The 19081-nt window shown below is 43.3% G+C and overlaps 1 protein-coding gene and 1 long non-coding RNA gene across 2 annotated transcripts; one reads left to right on the forward strand and one right to left on the reverse strand.

Annotated features, from left to right (window-relative positions):
- Positions 1 to 221: 221 nt before the first annotated feature.
- Positions 222 to 5078, reverse strand: LOC147999406 (uncharacterized). The gene is made up of 3 exons (XR_015644067.1): positions 4729 to 5078; positions 3888 to 3993; positions 222 to 335 (listed from the first exon to the last, which is right to left on the reverse strand). It is a non-coding gene; the product is annotated as an uncharacterized LOC147999406 (long non-coding RNA).
- A 2115-nt stretch (positions 5079 to 7193) lies between these two features.
- Positions 7194 to 18480, forward strand: Zfp330 (zinc finger protein 330). The gene is given in 10 exon segments (NM_001108443.1): positions 7194 to 7533; positions 8575 to 8706; positions 10196 to 10215; positions 10684 to 10754; positions 11834 to 11913; positions 14017 to 14143; positions 15123 to 15227; positions 16244 to 16290; positions 17104 to 17221; positions 17601 to 18480. Coding segments are annotated over 9 exon segments (954 nt in total). The 5' UTR covers positions 7194 to 7533; positions 8575 to 8586; the 3' UTR covers positions 17867 to 18480.
- Positions 18481 to 19081: the final 601 nt, after the last annotated feature.

The raw sequence follows: 19081 nt of genomic DNA on the forward strand, positions 1-19081 counted from the left end.
CTGTGTGTTTCTTCTGTTCGACATCTAAGAGACTAAAGTCCTTGGTTTTGCATATAATTTATTTCCATCAATATAGCTAGCACAAGTGTAACAATATGAACTTCCACCAGATTTAATATTTCATATTGCCAGGCTTTCAAAGTTCTGGTCAATGTGATGCATGTCAATGGGCCATCAGTGACTTCTCTGTTGCCAAGATAAAACACCATGACCAGAGCAACTCATGGAAGACAGTGTTTATTTGGGTTTATGATTCCGGTGGGGTGGAGTCCATGGTGGCAGCAACAGCATGGCAGCATGTGGCAGACATAGCAGGTGCAATAGAAAGCTGAGGGCTCCCATGTCAAAAGGAAAGAAGCCGAGTGAACAACTATAAATTTAATTCTCAAAAGTCTTCTCTCAGTGACACAGTCACATCTCCTAACCTCCCCAAACAGCACCAGCAACCGAGTCTCAGATGCTCATCTACACAAGCCTCTAAACATCACAAATGGCATACCATTCTGGTGCCAATCTGGATATTTTAAATGTAATCAGATTTTTTCATTCTATCAAAAGCCTTTGTCTATATTTCTTTGCCTATAATTCCTTAGGATTTTCTACAGTGTTCCTAGAAAGTAATTTCTCCTGCGTATACACTTTTTGTCAGTTGGATTGTCAAAACTTTCTCTTTTCATTTGGATTTATACTTTCCTTATATCTGTGATGCCTTCGATCATGTAAACATTTTAACTTTTGAATTCATTTGTTTCTATTGCTTTTTGGGCATTAGTCCCATTTCATTATAGACGTCCCCTTTGTGTTTCTTGTGCTGCCTTCATAGTTTTGCTTTGTACAGTTAGGTATTCAATTTATATGGAATTTTAAAATTAAAAATAATTTTTATCTTATGTGTTTGTCTGCATGTATGTCTGTGCATTACGTGTGTGTAATACCCATGGATAACACAAGAGGGTGCTGTATCCTCTGAGACTGGAGTTAACAGATGGTTGTGAGTTGCCGTGTGGGTGCTGGGAATTTAACCAAAGTTCTTTGGAATAGCAACCAGTGCTCTTAATCATTGTCTTTCCAGCCCTCACCTGGACTTTTTAGGTGTTGTAAAGGAGGTTTTCCAATTTCATTTTCCTTTCTATGGATAGCCGACTGGGTCACCTTGACAATGGTTCTCCTCTCACTGATAATGCTGTAATTCCTACTCTCCATGGACCCTACTGTTTGTGAGTTTTCTTTAAGCCCTCTATGCAGGTGCACTTACTTATTTGCGATGGATACTATACAATATTGTCTTATTAACATATGAAGCTTTCAAATACATAATGACATCCTCCTCCTGCTTGGGTTTAAATAGTCTATGCCTTTTGTACTATCCCTTTAAGTATACTACTCCATCAAATTCCATTAAAATCTGCTGTCATTTGGCTTTAATTATTTCTTGGAGATATTTTACTTTTGTGTAGTTTCTATACATAAATTTGAATTTTATAGTTTTATATTTATGGTTTAGAATTATCCTATACATTAAATGAATTAATTATATATTTGGCATATAGACCCCTCATCTTCAGATTCTGTTGTTTCTAAAGCGCACCAATTGGAGTCTTTCATGGGGGGTGGTCTGAGCTGTAAGATTCTTTGAATATTTATTTTGTTATCAATAAATGTCCTTCTCCAGAGGTGACAGTCTGTGTGACTGAGCTGGCTGGAGTTCAGCAGGCTGACCCTAGTCAGCTGTCTAATCTCTTCATTAGTGGTGTACCTCAGGACACCCTCTTTCCTTCGGTTGCCCTTATGCAAAACTGAAAGTCAGAGACTTACAAAGTTCCAGTTCATCTACCCCAAGTCAGGACAATCCTGAAGAAATGTCTCAGATTCAGAGCCAAGTCCTTCACTGACAGTATGGTTTAGGTCATCCCTTCCTCTGTCGGATCCATTACCACATGTTCCACACCTGTTGCTCCCAAATGCTTTCTCAAGCGGACTGCCTCTACTTAATGCTGACTCGAGTGTCTTTCCAAGGCAGTTAGTGCCGGAGATGGTCCATAAAAGATAGGATTTATGACTTGAATCATGGCAACTTTATTGCTCTGAGGACCTCTTACTGGTGAGAGGCATGAGACAGAGAGTCCTTGGCACAAGGTAACGGTGCAGCAGTTAAAATCTTCATCAGTCGTGAACTGGGATGGTATTCTAATGGAGGGTAATATTCTAATGGGTGCAATGTATCAGACGATTGGAAAATAGGAGAGAAACAGTAGTCTTAAGGATAACAGCAATACCTGATGCTAAGTGAAATTAATTACTTGAGAACAGGAAACAAAGCCAAAAGTGCTCAATTGGATTTTAAAATCTAACAGTAAAATGGAGTGGGTCTCTGCTAGGAAATAAAGAGGCTTTTATTCTGCAGTAGGAAGGCAGAAAAAAACTGAGGAACCAGCTCAGTTCTTAATCATAAGTATGGCGGACCTCCAAAGGATGTTAATCACAAAACTCCAGGAGCATACATGTTCCAGGTCAGAGTGTTGGTCAGAGACTCTGATGTCATGGGCTGGGTTGTGACACTGAAAGTCCTACATTTCTACTTCTCCTGAGTCCTTTGAGCCTGAATGTGGCCCCGTTTTCCAGTTAATGGTGGGTACCTCTGCAACCTTCATGGCCAGCGGAGTGATGCTCATGGAAGGTCCAAGAAGACATTTGCCTCAGCAGGACTCAGCAGCCCTTGTTGGTTCAAACTTGGGGAGTCTGCCCCCTAGTTGTTTATTTTAGGCAAATTTAAGCACAGAACATTTTGGTGATTATCTGGTAATGATTAACTCAATCCCTCATCTACAACAAAGCATCCCAAATGTCCTTGAGGAACAAAGTGAGCTAAATACAGACCAGACCTGTGTAGTGAGTAGTTTTAAAATGCACGATTGCTCCTTGCCCAGTGCCGGCAACAGCCACCTCACCCAGCTCCCATGGCGAGCTTCGCCAAACCTCTAATGACTGGTCTGCAGGTGAGCCCTGCCTCCTGCCCACCAGAGTCTCTGGGGATGGAAAGCAGCCAGACAGCCTTAGTATTTTAACCAGCCAGATAAAACAACTGCTGGGGGAAGAATATCCTGCTCCATTCTCCTTAGCCTCAGCCGAGATTACAAAGTATCTGTCCCTGAGACCTACATGCCATCCCTTCCTATCAGCTCCAAGGCCTGGTTTGAATCCCTCTCCCCCCTCTCTCCTCCTCTTCCTCCTGGGACTGGGAAATCCCACCTTATCCTTTACCCAGTGATTAGCTTCTGCCATCTTTATTGACCAGTTAAAATGGGGAGAAGGTTCATGTGACAGCACCTGAGTATGTGATCCACTCCTCACCTGGGCAGCCCCTCTTGAGGAAGCAGAATTACCATCAAAACACAAACAGCACCAAGGCAATCCACAACAGGTGTGGCTACATGAAAGTAAAGTCCACAACGATAGGTTCTATAGATTGACTGGCAATAGCAGGTTTTTGATTGGCCGAGAAAAGCCTATATATATATATATATATATATATATATATATATATGTGTGTGTGTGTGTGTGTGTGTGTGTGTGTGTGTGTGTGTGTGTGTGTCTGAAAGAATCTGGCACTTGAAAAGTCTCTGGCCACTGCCACACCCACTCCAGTAGAGTCTCTATGACAAGAAGTTCTTGTGCTTCGTTTCTATCCAGAACAGAGGCGTGTGCCTAGAATGGCTTGGCCTCCTGGAGGTCCCTGGCAGTCTCCCTACAAAAAGATGATGACTGGGGTCTATGCTTGCGGTGGAGGTGCCTTCTCTGTTCTAGTAGCCTTGGTGATCTTAGCAACTTTAAGCTGTCAGCAATATCTGATTTTCAGAATACAGCAGTGTGGGAAGATGGTCATGTACCTTTAGATGTCTCAGGAACTGAAAGTTCAGAGACGGAAACGTCTCACACCATCCTGATCCTGATGAACTCAACGGCTGCGATGAACTCAACTGCTGTACCCATTAGCTCCCAGCAAATAGGAGAGAAATTAATTGCAGTTACTAACAACATGGCTGTTCCAGAAAAGTCTTTTCCCCCTTTTGGGAAAGTTTTGTTTAGCATGATTCAGAATAGTAGTGACTCTTTTAGAAAGGTGGATAAATTCCAACAAGTTGAACAAACTTATCAAGAGTTAACTCGAAGGAAAAGAGAAACTAACATTGAGCAAGAAATGAAAGAAATTATAGAACGGTTACAAAAGTTTCCTTATTATTCTGAGGGGCCATAAATATAGAGTTTAAACTTTATTAAAACAAAGGTAAATGCTGAATGCATACCTGGTGCCCACAAGTCTGGCAGTACAACTGCAGTTTTCTAAACTATTGTCTGCGGCTGAGAACTGTTTCCTAGACTGTACGGTCAGCTTTCCTCCTTGCAAGGGACATTTGGTGAGGTGATGAAGAAGAGCTGGATGACTGCCAGTTATGATGTACCTGTTCTAACTGCTTAAATCTGTGCCAGGAAGTAAAACTTTTTGCAGCGGCACACACCTCGAGTTTGTGTCTGTCTGTCCCACCGAATCCCGTCTCTACCTGAAATCTAAGCCCTGGTCCCTCTGCTGACACACTCCCCTGGGTGGTCTGCGGCAGGCCACACAGCTAGCACAAAGGTCACCAGGCAGGAAAGCAGTCCACCGAAGCCTTCAGGGTAGATAACAGGTATTGTGTTCCTTCCCTTGAAAGAACAACCCGGCAAGCTTACCTTCCAGGTTCCTCCAGTGCCTAGTCATGAGCACAGGTTTCCAGTGCCCATCCACGGGCACAAAGATCTTCATGTCTCCCACAGTTAATGCCTAATCTTCTCTGTTATTTGGAACCCGCACGGATGCCTCCTTAGAGTCTGCCCCCAGCTCCATCTAAACACTAGGCATGTGGCTAAGGTTAAGTTAGAACATACGTTGGCACAAATATCATAACGAATGGCAAGGACTATGTGGGCAGTAGTAAGACCGATGATCTGAAGAAAGCTGAGGAGGCAGATGCTAGAGGATGGTGTTCCTACCCGCAGAGTGGATGGGCAGTATGTGAGGATACTGCTCAGTTTGTACAACTATAAAACAAACAAAAGAACAAGGAAGAAAAGCCAAATGTGGTTGGTCCACATCTGTAATCCCAGCCCTTATGAAGCTGAGGCAGGAGTGTGGGCCACACAATAAGACTATGGTGAAGGAGGAGGAGTCATTGTGGTGGCGAAGGCTGCAAGGGAGCACACGGACCTTGAAAGCACGTGATCGGGAAGATCATGTTATATTACAGTGCTGGGTCAGGGTTCCTTCACTTATCATATAGAAAAGAATTATCAGTTTTGCTTGTGAGTATTATTTAAATTTATATGGAATAGGTTTACTAGTGTTGTTTTAATGAATCATTTAAGACTTTAAGTCCATTTTACGGTATCAATAGTCCTTCTGATGCCAGGCAAACGTTCAACTGAACTTTGTTCCAAGCCCAAGAGAATACAAATACTCAAGCTACAGAATTGTGGACCAAGCTGCAGCCTATCTCCTTGTTTCCTTGTGTGTGGCATTGTTGAGGACACAGGCAAAGTGCCTAAAATGCAAGGAGGAAGCCCATGATCCATATTAGCTCTGTTAACATTTTGTGTTTGTGAAAGAGTATCAGGTCTCAAAAAGACTGAGGGCAGAAGGTGAGGTGTGGCCCCTACTAGCTAATAGCACATGACTGCCTGCTCATCTCACCTCAGCCCCTCCCCTAAACTCATCTAGCTCGTGGACTTCCCTTCCCTCAGCATTTTATTCTGATAGAATGCTGACATTTTTTCTGTGAGCTCTCCTGGCTCCTTTGATCTCCTGGTCCTCTCTTGGCTCTCTCTCCTCTTTGTTCTTTTTCCTTTCTCTCCCCCTCTCTCCCTCTCTCCCTCTCTCCCTCTCTCCTCTCACGGCTGGTTCAGTCTGCTCACCATGCTTGGTTTACAACTTTCTCTCCCTGCTCTGGACTCTTCAGATGCCTCTGGCAGTACTCTCCCTCACTTCTATAATGAAATCCTCTCCTTACCGGAGCCTTGGAGTAGTCATGCCCTCATTTTATACAAAGAGGAGGTGGTGATGTCTGTTGAAACTAATACAAGTGGAGGAAGCTTGAAGAAAGCAAGATGTTTTGATTAGATAGTGTTGTAAATGGGAATGAGAGATTAGGGAAATATAGGACAGAAGGAGAATCCCGAGAGGCTTGAGTTCAGTGACACAGTGTATCAGCACCCCACCCCAAATATCAATATAAGGACAGGTACATCATTTAATTATCAGGAGTAGGAAAAAAATGTGATGAATTGTGACTGGTGAGATGGGACTGTGTGGGATGGGATTAAGTGGAACTTGGGGGGAAAATTGAAAAAGATGACTAAACAAGAGAACACAGGAGAGGACAGGTTAGGAGCCCAGTAAGCTAAGACATTGGAGTTCCGATTTCGTTGACAAAACGGCTCTCTTTGAGATAAGGTTCGAGGTGTGGTTATGAGAGTGGATTCCTGGAGTGTAGCAAAGGTGATAGCAGATGGGGATGAAAAAAATCAAGAGACTAAAATGAGACGTTTTCTATTGGATTTAAAAGGTAAGGGCAAAAATACGGGTGAGTCTAAAACAGCTCCACTCAAAATATAGAAGGTGACAGGCAGTAAGAGATAATCGCGTGCGGCACCCGGAGTAATGTCAAGGACTTTCTACCCAAAGGTAAGTGGGGAGTGAGAGTGGAACATTTACCTCCAGTGTTATTTAAAGCAAACAGTCTTGTGGGAAAGTATAGTCAGATCTCAGCCTCAGAGCAGAAGCAGAGAACGTGGGAAGCTTTGCTCACAAAGGAACAGAATGCACACAGCAAAGAGCAAGCAAAAGACCCCTCAGAACTCAGAACATTAGTGTTGTGAGATTAAAACAAAAAGGGCGGGGGGGGGGTGGCGGCGTGGGAAACTGTGGTCTCTCATGTGCATGCCTATAATCCTAGCAGAGAGACAGAGGCAGGGGAGTCGTGGCTTCAAGGCCGGACTTGCATTCATTATGTCTCAGAAAACAACAAAGAAAAATAAAAGTGTGAGATGTGAGGCTTGTCAGGTTCAGAGAAAGGAAAAGGATTTCAGAAGAATCAGGCAAAAAGTGCTAGTAATTTTTCCCTCTTAAAATTTTTTGTGGGTTCGTCTCTCCTTTCCTTTTGGACTTTTCAATTCTCTGAGTAAAATAATAAAATTAGAATGAGATAGCAGAGGCCTTGAGATCCTGAGGCTCTCTGACCGCTATTCGCAACGCTGGCGCTTCTTCTCTTCCTAGCAAGTCCACTTCCGGGAAGGCGAGCTCTCCCCCTCCTCCGGAAGGGGGCGAGGTCGGGGCGGAGCAAGCAGAACTGGGCGGGACGCGCTGGACTCTTCCGGTTACGTGTGCAACCTTGGTGCTCTGACGTTGCAGGATATCCGGTCTCTCGCCCACTGTTGGAAACGGGCTGTGTCTGCCATTCCGGCCCGCGGCTTGGCCTCGCCTCTGCGTCCTCGGCCACTGAGGTGAGCGGCGTGTCCCCGCGAGGTTGCGTGACTGGGTGGGCCGGGAAGGCGTGAGGGGCTCGCGGGCGGCTGGCGGGTTGCGAGCCGCGTGGATCTCCCCGCGCCACCCCCCTCCAGGCCTCCCAGAGCCTGGAACCCAGTGTCGCTCTGCTGTCATTAGAATTCTAGCTTGAGCTGAAAGAAACCTCTCGTCGTTGGCATAAACAGATTCGAGAAATAGAATCACTCTGAGATGTCTTAGTGGGTAGAGTATGCATCCACGGTCACCCTTGGACACTCAGCCACACGCTCCAGACTTCAATTTTAAATACTGACTGACGGCCCCGTGGCTTGGCCACGAAGATTAACCACTAATTAGCTCTGAAGACTTCTCTGCCCGAAAGGATTGGGCATTAGAGTGAGAAAACAGAAGCCTGGTTGTCAGTATTGTAGGTTTTCTGAGTGCTGAAAACCAGTTTTGTAAGGATTGATGTCTGTGTGGAAAACAGACTCCTAAGCTTCTGACTTGTTAAAACTGTTGCTTCCAGGCATGAGGGACAGGCAGCGAAAGCGACTGTAGTTCCTTAGTCTCCTCAGAGAAAATGGGTTTACCTTGCAGTCAGCCCTTGGCTTGCTGGATATTTGTGTAAACCGCATGTAGGTGAGAGTGTACTATATAATACTATGTGTGGACAGCATTAGAGATGTGACTGTAGCTCAACATGGGTATTTCAACTTGACACAAAACGAGTATTTTAGTCATTTCTTAATAATGGTGCACACATCGGTTTTTTGAATGAAGAGAAGAATAGGGTGAAAAAACATTTACTCAGGCAGTTAGAATGAGGTCCTTGATGCTGATGCAGTTTGAGAGTTGTTTGAAGCGCAGGGAGGGCCTTAGTTTAGAAGCCTACAGCTGGAATAATCCGTGTGTAATGTTGCTAAAGGCTTCAGACGTGATTCGGTGCATTTAAAGTTAAAAGGTTGATTTAATACTTAAGGAAAGTCTAAACACTGTGTAACTGAACCCAGCAGTTATGGCTGTTCGGTTTTCCTGTTTAGAAAGAAGGGAACATGCCGAAAAAGAAGACTGGAGCAAGGAAGAAGGCAGAAAACCGCCGCGAACGAGAGAAACAACTCAGAGCATCAAGAAGTACCGTTGACCTAGCCAAGCACCCGTGCAATGCTTCAATGGTGAGAGGCTTTTAAAACAAGGGCTGTTTGGTTGACTAGAAGGACTACATAGTACCATGTATAAGATCTATCTGAAAAGAATGATCAGCTACAGTGTGCTCACGTGTTCACCACAGGAAAAACCTGTTAGAGGTGTAGTCAGCATCTTTACTGAGTAACCTTTTTTGGTTAGAGTATGTATTACTTGTCGAGCCTGGAGTGTCACCTTGTATACTGCTGGTGACAGTAGATATTGAAGGCAAATGGGTAGCAGGAACGGGGGGGGGGGCAGTTTTTTCAATATGTTCTTTAGTTCAGTGTTGGTCATGTTCTCTTAGCCAGTGTCCGTTCATTGATTTCTCCTGCTGAGTGCCCTGACTTCTAGATGTGTCCCAGGTTCTTAACTAATTTAATTTGTCTATGGTAAGCAGGCTGGTCTCGAGGAAGATTGTTTTTAAATACTTCATCCACATGACTTAGTTTAGCAAGTGCTTATTATTCAGGGGAAGATGTGCTCTGTATCGACTCTGGTAATGGTGAGCCTCTTTTATATGTTTATAGGATTCCCTAGGGTTGTAGGACCCATTGGTTTATGAATGACAGAAACACATTTCACCTTAGGAGAAAGTACCTCCACGTAGTGGAAGAAGGAGGGATGAAAGACGGGACAGCTAGGCCTTGGGACAGTCTCTGCCTTCGTTCTCTTTGCTCCTGCCTTTGAGGGTTGCCATGCTTTGTTTAGCTCCTTGGTTTCAGGTAGTGTGCTTAGATCATGTCTCATATTGTGAAGGTCACAGAGGGAAAGAGTTCTCATAGGATGGGCTTGTGTCCTTTTTTTGTCCCGGGACTGATTTATGGTGTACTCTGTCAGATTCCATGGTATAAATGTGACAGTGGGAACTGTCAGGTTCTTTTGAGAAAAGAGGAGCGCTCACAGACAGGACCGTGACTGGCGTACATAAGTGCATGCCATGGAGTAGATCTTCGTATTTCAGTAAAGGGGAAGGAGTAGAGGCATAGGGAGAAGAGACCGGAACATACTGGCGAAAGGCTGACCAATGGTGGCTTGACTCTAGTGTAGACCTGACTAGAGAGCTTCAGAAGCCCCCTCTAATGTGGATAGTTTACGAGGTTCACTGTTTCATGCCGTTTATTTCTAGCATCCACTCAATATAGGCAAATAGGATGGTTTTAATTAAAAGAGAAAATTGAGCAGGGACTTGTGTCTGTTTTCTCTAGCATTGGGTTTCTTTAAAACAACCACAAGGGAATCTACTATATTTAACTCCTTTTGTAATACGGCTTTTCCCCATTATTGATCACAGAATGTAACCTTTTGTTTACCCTTGCTAGTGGAGTATGTACAAGAGCTTAAACACATGGCTTGAACTGGATTTGGGATGTAGAACCAGTTACATTCTGATTTGGGAAAGAAAATAATCTGTATGATGTAAGTAAATGTTCCATTTTCATCCAGCAGACAATTAATGTTCTGCTTTAAATTTTACAGGAATGTGACAAGTGTCAGAGGTAAGTTTTCTTTCTTTCTGGATGAGATTGTCCTATGTGCTCTTTGTTGCTGTGATATAACCCTTGGGGAGGAAAGGGTTCACTCCATCATACTTTGATGAGGGAGGCCAGCGCAGGAGCTCCAGGCCAGAGCCTTGGGGCTGGAACTGATGCGGAGACCATGGAGGAAAGCTGCTTACTGGTGTGCTTCAGACCCAGGTTTAGCTACCCTTGTACAACCCAGGACCACCTGCCAGGTTGGCATTGCCCACCGGACAGTAGGTCCTCCTCCATCAAGTAGCAGTTGAGAAAATGCTCTGCGGACACTGGCTGTAGCCCAGTCTGATGGAGGCAGACTTCAACTGAGGCTCCTTCTCAGATACTCTAGTTTATGTTAAGGTGATGAAGTACTAGTCAACACAGGGATAATTGGTCTCATCCTTTATATGAAATTGACCCTATTTAAAACTTTTTGTTTTACATGACAAGGCGGCAGAAGAATAGAGCATTTTGCTATTTTTGTAACTCTGTTCAGAAGTTACCAATCTGTGCACAGTGTGGTAAGTACACAGCCATGAAGGCATGTCTTTATCAATCAAGTGTCTGCGTGGCAGTCACCAAGTCTAGGAGGAGCTGTTCCCAATTCAAAATAAAACCCAGTGGTATTTCTGAGAGAGGAAATCATGGTGTTTCCTAAGTAGCCTCCACAGGCTCTCAGTCTACTAGCAGGTCTGATGAGAAGACACACTTACACTGAGTGTGCAGTTTTTGCCAGGTCTCCCCGTCTTGACATTTCTGCTGTGTCTTCATGGAGACTTGCCTTAGGCAACCTAGTCAGCTTTACTCCAGACATACTGCAAGCTTCTCTGCACGAGCAAGTCGTACTTCTACTTAGATGGGGATGGGTTCAACTGGAGCCGGTTGGGGGTGTCATTGATGTGCTGCAGGTTAGTGGTTAGGGCTACATGTGGGAGTTTCTAGTGTTGTTCTAGTTTTCCAAGAGGTCACTTATTCAGTTCCACAGCTAGTGGAGAAGAGAGACTCAACTGCCTTTGCTGTACTCAATGCAAGTGGATGTAACTCGTAACTTGTAGACGAGTGCATTCCAGGCTCTGCGGTCATATCTGTGTATGAGTAAACCTAAGTGTAACAATTAGGCTCTATAATCATTTACTGTGCCTTTTGACAGTTTGTGGCAAGAAATAACTGGTATGTCCGAGCCAGGCAGTTTGTATTGTGATTTATGAATATAAAATTCATTTTAAAGCGTGGTTTTGCAATCTTTTGATTCACTTGAATTTTATAAGATTTGAAACTGCCAAAATGATCACTGGATTTCAGTTCATAACCTGGAACTTCTGCTTTTATTGCAAGCATGGATTAGCATGTTCCATTATATAACAACCTTTATGGATAAATACATTTCTGATCTCTCAAGATCTGACTAAGGTAATGATAGTGTATATGTATGTATGTAATTCTTTTATTTGTGTAAATGGGAAACTAACCTTTCATTTTTAAATTTTTGAAAACATTTCCATAGGCACTTGAGTTAGATCAAAGAGGAACTTGAGGACACTTTCTGTACGTGCTGTGAGTAGGGCTAATGGTGTGTATATATGTACATTCTTCTCACCAGGAAAGACCAAGTGCATGATGAAGTCTTCAGACTGCGTCATCAAGCATGCTGGCGTGTACAGCACTGGCCTCGCCATGGTGGTAAGTGGCATTTACCCGTGGTGTAGTGGGCTTCCAAGGGTAGGATTAAGTCATTTTAACCCATATTTTAATGTTTTAAAAATAATTTTTACTAATTCCTAGAGAATTTCATACAGTATGATTCCACCTCTTCCCAGATGTCCATGCCATCTCTAGCCTCCCAACTTTGGGTTCTTTTTTTTTTTTTTTGGAGCTGGGGACCGAACCCAGGGCCTTGCGCTTGCTAGGCAAGCACTCTACTGCTGAGCTAAATCCCCAACCCCGGGTTCTTTATTTTTAATTTTATTTTATGCTATTTTAACCTATTGAGTCCAATTTACTTTATCCAAATACTTTTAGATGTAATGTCTACCTTAGAGCATGGTCAGCCAACCAGGGACCACACTCCCAAAGAAAACTGATACCGTCCCAGCAGCCTGTCTGATACCAACGGGAGTGACTTGGCTCACATCTCACCTCTGTGCTGGGATGATGCTGGCTTTGGGCTTCTCGACAGGTTTTGTGTATTCTGTCAGAGTTGCTGTGATTTCTGTGTGCAACTGTCCATTGTGTCTGGGCACACTTTAATTTCCTCATAGCCCTCTACCACGTCTCTCTTCCACCGTCTTTGTTAGAGATCCTGATCCTTGGAGAGGGGGATATCTTATAGATAGCTTTCTGCTCTGTGCAGTCTCTTACCTCTGCATGTTGACCAGTTTTTAGTCTTCATGTTAATTACCATTTATTATAAGAAAAGAAGCTTCTCTGAGGTTTGAGAGAAATGCTAATCTATGTATATAGCAAAAAGTCATTAAGAGCCATTTTAATTCTGTATCAAATTAGCAGAATAGTAGCAATATGACCTATGCGACCACAGGTCTTTGGTCCTGATGTTACTGACAGGCATGAGTTTCACCTTCTGGAGTAGGCCTTAAAGGAGTCAGTAGTTGGTGGTTCCCATGACAGCCATGCTGCTGTTGCACCAGTGTCATGTGGATACTGTGTGTCTTGCCAGGACAGTCCCAGCTGTAGCTTACAGCATTTGCATCGTGACTCTCCTCTGGCAGAGTGCCTGTCAGTGGCAAGCACTGGGGAAGCTAGTCAGGAGGCATGAAGCGTGAAGCTCCTCTCCAGCCGAGTAACAGTGCTTTCTGCACCTTTTAGTTGGTTATCCATACATCCATGTCATGTATCTTTCTAAAATGTTAACAGACGTCACAAAATAAATTTCTTGAATTAGTAAGACCTTCATCAACATTCAAGCCTTTTGGTTAAATTAAGTTTTGAAAGAATTTAAGGTTTTAACATTAAATCTGACAAAAAGTATATATTAATTATACATTACCTTTACTTGATAGAATTTTACAAGGAATTTTAGAGCCATAAATAAAAATAGGTGAATTATTTAATGTATTTTGTTCTTTTTCACTAGAAGATAGTATTTTAAGTATGAGCTATGGTTTTTCTATATTCTGCAGTGTTATTTAAATTCATGTCCAAATTACATTCCTCGAGGAAAGTAATACTGTTTTATGTTTATGAGCTTTCTATCTGTGTATACATCTACACACCAGAAGAGGGCATCAGATCCCATTACAGATGGTTGTGAGCCACCATGTGGTTGCTGGGAATTGAACTCAGGACCTCTGAAGAGCAGTCGGGTGCTCTTAACCTCTGAGCCATTCCAGCCCCAGTAATAATAGTTTTACGTATATTGTTTATGGTAATTTCCTTAACCTGGGTTTTCCCTGGGATAGAACTTTGTTCCCAGGCATGAGTATTTGTGCTGATAACCACTTGCTACCCTTCCATGTCCTTGTGTGGGATGAGCAGGATGACAGCTGAACCATCTATCAGTTTCCCCCAGACCCTTTGCTGTGTGCTGTGAGTTGGGTGTCTTACCGTCTTCTGGATTGCCTAATTGAGAGCCCCTCTCTTTATCGCTAGATTCCTAGCTGATGAAGGAGAGATAGATAGGTTTCCCACACCTGATCTTACGAGTCAGAACCAGTCCCCTCCCCCAACCCCCAACTTGCTGTCCTTTGGTCCTTTGTTCTGTAACAGCCTTAGAGGTTGCAGTGGTCCTGTGGTAGCTGCTCTGGAGCTCCCGTTTCTTTGTTGCAGGGCGCAATATGTGACTTCTGCGAAGCATGGGTTTGCCACGGGAGGAAGTGTCTTAGCACCCACGCCTGTGCCTGCCCACTCACAGATGCAGAGTGTGTGGAGTGTGAGCGAGGGGTGTGGGACCACGGTGAGTGACGGGGTGCAGACGCGTCCTAGTGAGGAGTAAGTGCTCGCCGCAGATCTCATGTGCTTCCGAAGTTAGTTGCCATCTTTGACAAGATATACAGATAAGGACTTTTCCAAACTATATTACTTTGTCATAGCTTATCAAGATAAAATTCCCTACTAGATATGTACATGTCAGCTGCCCCTTATATACATATACAGTATGTACATGATTAGTATATTTCAGACTCATTTTTTTGTTGGTTATTTACATTTCAAATGTTATCCCTCTTCCTGATATCCCCTTGAAAACCCCTTCCTCCTCCCCCTCCTCCCTGCTTCTATGAGGGAGCGCCCCTACCTACCCACCCACTCCTGCCTCACCACCCTAGCATTCCCCTGCATTGGGGCATGGAGTCTCCACAGAACCAAGGGCCTCCTCTCCCATTGATGCCAGATAAGGCCATCCTCTGCTACATAAGCAGCTGCAGCCATGGGTCCCTCCATGTGTACTCTTGGGTTGGTGGTTTAGTCCCTGGGAGCTCTGGTTGGTTGATATTGTTTTTCTTATGGGGTTGCAAACCACTTCAGCTCCTTCAATCCTTCCCCTAACTCCTTCATTGGGGTACCTGTGATCGGACAATGGTTGGCTTCAAGCATCCTTAGCTGTATTTGTCAGGCTCTCGCAGAGCGTCTCAGGAGAGAACTCTGTCAGGCTCCTGCCAGCAAGCAAGCACTTCTTGGCATCAGCTATAAGTGTCTGGGTTTTGTTGTCTGCAGATGGGATGGATCCCCAAGTGGAATGGTCTCTGGATGGCCTTTTCCTTTAGACAGGAACAATTTTGTGTTAATGTTTTTAAGCTGTGTGGGTAGCCCCATCCCTCATCCAGCGGCTGTACCAAACCTTTGGATATGGTCTCTAAGGTTCTCTCTCCCCTTTGTTGGATATGGATTTTTAAAGTTAGTAAGTTACATTTGTGGGTTTTATTTTAATCTCACAGGAGGCAGAATATTCAGCTGTTCATTTTGCCATAATTTTCTCTGTGAAGATGACCAGTTTGAGCATCAGGCCAGCTGCCAAGTTTTAGAAGCGGAAACATTTAAATGTAAGTTGTTTTATTAGTTGTTCTTGTACCTAGGATTCTGAATAGTGTAAATATGAAACTTAATTAAAATGGAACACTTTTTTTTAATGCTACCTCTTAGTGTGTTGTATGGTGTGTATATTTTGTTTATGGGAAAAACAAAATAACTCCAAATATTTGCTCAGAATTTTCTGTGAGGATAATAGTGGTATACTAGCTGAATCACTATTTTGTGGCCTTGATCAATCATGGCTGTTCTTAGAGCATCCCTGGTCCTGTGTACCAACCGGCCTTTTCACCTGCAGGTTCCCTTTACCAGCCAAGCCCAGCCTCTCCTTCCCTCCCTCAGTGCCTGTGAGCCTGTGATCCCATGCCTCCTTCATCTCTAGCAGGGCGGGGACTTGGCTCTTTCCTGGAGAGGGGCCGGGTGTCTGAGCTCAGTGTTTAGCCTGCACCCACAATTCTGCATTTTCTAGTTGAGAACCAGTGTTACTAATTGGGTTCATAGTAATAATACTAGAATTATCCTTATAGATAATTTCAAAAGGCCATTGAAATGAGAATGTGCACAGAGTATTTATGCTGTGCTGTCTGGTATTACCCTCATTAACTAGTAGTTATCTTCCTAGAGAAAAGACCGACACTCTCAGTTACTCACGTCAGTTGTATGGTTCTTGCTCTGCGATACTTGCTAATCCAACACTCACCTACAGTTTTAATTGCTCATTCACTGATCTGAGATCTGCACACTGCATGTAAAATTCAGTATTTACACAGGAATTTCCATGAGTATTTTAAAGTATGTTGCATTAAACACCTCCCTACCCCCATTTTAGGCTTTTGCAGAATGTATAGGACAAAAATAATTGTCTGTGGAGGAAGCATGGGTACTTTGTGCCTTTGTAGTACTTGACCATGCAGGCGAGCAGCTGACTGATTTGTCTATGATGCTATTGAGAGAGCATCCACTGATACAAGAAATAATATGCAAAGCCGAGTAACTGACAGGATGTTAAGATGAGTCTTGTCTCCCATAGGTGTTTCCTGTAATCGACTTGGCCAGCACTCATGTCTCCGATGTAAGGTGTGTCTGCTTACTGTCTCATTTAGAGTTTTGATTTGAATCCCTGTGCTCTTGCTCCAGTCCTTGGATACTTACAGTCTAATATATGTGGAACTTAAACCTTGTGTGCCTTTTTCTTTTAGTTTCTCAAATTAATGAATGATCTAGTTAATTAATTGCCTTTGAGTTCTGGGTTGGCCTTGAATTCACAGTAATTCTGCCTCTGCTTCCTGAGTACTGGGGTTCCTGGCCTGAGCTCATTTATCTTAGAAACACTTGTCTTTGTACCCTTTCTTGTCCATGTCCTGTCTTATTTTTCTCCGTTCTGTGCGAGTGCTGTGGAATGAATGCCTTCGGTTGTCAGCAGAGCTGCTGTTGAGATGTTAAGCCTTGTCTGTGCTCCTTTCCACTGCGTAGAGCCTCTTTGTTCACTCTACTCTGGTCACCTTGTGATGTCAGCTAAGACTCCATGTTGTTTGGTGGCCCTCTCCTTTTTTCTCAGTTGCCTAACCACCTTAGTTGGGGGGTGGTATACTCTGAAGATGAACTACCTACAGTTTTGTTATCAAAAACCTCAAGCATAGACAAGTCCATAAGCCACTCTCTTTGTCACCCTCTCTGTAAGTGTCTGCCTTGTGTTAGGACGTGTTTCAGAAGAGTCCAGATAAAGTCCATTTCCCTTTAAGAAATTGAAATCAAGAGCATGTGACCAATCCCAGTACAATTCTTAACTCTTCCTGAAGCAAAACTATCTTCAAATTTTCTTGGAATACTGGATGGTATCGTTTTACATCTTAAATTAAATATTGCCTTATTTCTGCTTCTCTTATATAGGCTTGTTTCTGTGATGAACATACAAGGAGCAAAGTGTTTAAGCAAGAAAAAGGGAAACAACCTCCGTGCCCTAAATGTGGGCATGAAACGCAGGAGACAAAGGATCTTAGCATGTCAAGTAAGCTTCTCGTGGGTCATCAGTGCAGTGGTTGGCTTTCATGCGTAGGCTACATTTATCTTTTTCTATAGGCACACATATATTTATGAACTCTTTGTTTGAAAAGATAAGTGTATTGTCATAAGCAAGTGGGGTTTTATAGCCTTGAAAGATATATGGTACAGCTTTTCAATTTGCTATAAGAAACATACTGATATTGACTGAGGTTTGCCATTTGCCTTAGTTATTTGTGATTATGTTGTAGATTTCTGTGAGAAAATTAGGAGAATGCTTCCCTTGTCATTTATGAGAAAGCACCACTGTGACAGTATATTCCAAGGCAGTGGGATGTGTGAGTGTTGGCACTGGCTGATGACGTGGATGTGACTGTCTTTTGTAGCACGCTCCTTGAAATTTGGCAGGCAGACTGGAGGAGAAGAAGGAGATGGAGCTTCTGGGTATGATGCTTACTGGAAGAACCTGTCGTCGGACAAGTATGGAGATACTGGATACCGTGATGAGGAGGAGGAGGAGGAGGAAGCAGAGGATGATGAAGAGGAAGATGGGAAGGACTCAGATGCTGAGTCATCAGATCTGTTCAATAATTTGAACTTAGGAAGGACCTATGCCAGTGGCTATGCTCACTATGAGGAGCAGGAGAACTAGGAGCCGCTCCTTGTTGGCGCTTGTGGGAAGAGCAGGCTGAATCATGAGGATGCTCAGACGTACCCCCCTTGGTCTTGTCCAAAAGGCCTGTCACACTAGGCTCGGGTAGGTTCTAACAGTTTCATAGGAACTGCTCTGTGAACTTGCAGTGTACATCAAATGAGTTAAATGTAAGACAAATGGAGTATCATGGATTGGATTATTACTGAGTTCAATAATCTGGTGCGTTTTACCAGTTAGGAACATAATAAACTACATGATAAAGGAATAGAAAGGAAATATATTTATTTGAAATGAAATTACTGTCTTTATTAAAGGCACTGCTTATAAATTCATGTCTGATTTTACAAAGTGTAACGGGTAAAATTACTGTATTCTTCGTCTATTTCAATCCATACACGATAGTCATGTTACATTCTGTTTCTCACTGACTTGACGCTGTGTAATATTCACATCTGCATTCGTGGTTGGCATGTTCACTGTTTGCGTACAATGCGTGTCCTCTGCAGTGCTTCATAATGGCAGGACTAGTGTTGCTGATACTTCACCCAGGGAACCTGAGCTTAAAATAAACTTAGTATTATATACTTGAATACTTTTGATACTGAGTTCTTGTTTTATCAACTTACTTTGGAAAACATTTAGTTCTTTTTTTCATATATATATATATATATATATATATATATATATATATATATATATATACACATACATACATACTGATGAGTTTTGACCTCATGTTGGTACAGTAATCTGAGATGAACCGTGTACCACAAAGATAAGTAGTGTAGACCTGTCTTCAGTGATAAGTGGAGACCTGACGGCCTGGGCACAAGTGTCTGCCTCTTCCTTGTATCCACAGTGACCTTGGGTATTACACTTAGTTGTCAGTTCCGCCTGTCTTCTGCTGCTGTGACGGATTCCTTTTACCAGAGCAACTCAGAGGGTTTAGTCTGTCAAGGCAGGGAAGGCGTGGTAGGAACATAGACACTTTGTCATATTCCATCAGCAGTCAGGAAACAATAGGAATTAGGATGGAGCTGTAAGGCCTCACGGTCCACAGTGGTGTGCCGGGCTCTACTTCCTAAAGGAGCCATAACCTTTCCAAATAGTACCACCAGCTGTGACCAAATTTGAACACACGAGTCTAGAGGGATTTTATGTGGAAACCACAATCTTAGTTAAAGGGAGAATATTGCACTGCTGAATTAGGGC

This window comes from Rattus norvegicus, chromosome 19, assembly GCF_021556685.1.
Source record: "Rattus norvegicus strain SHRSP/BbbUtx chromosome 19, alternate assembly SHRSP_T2T, whole genome shotgun sequence".
Lineage (NCBI taxonomy): Eukaryota > Metazoa > Chordata > Mammalia > Rodentia > Muridae > Rattus > Rattus norvegicus.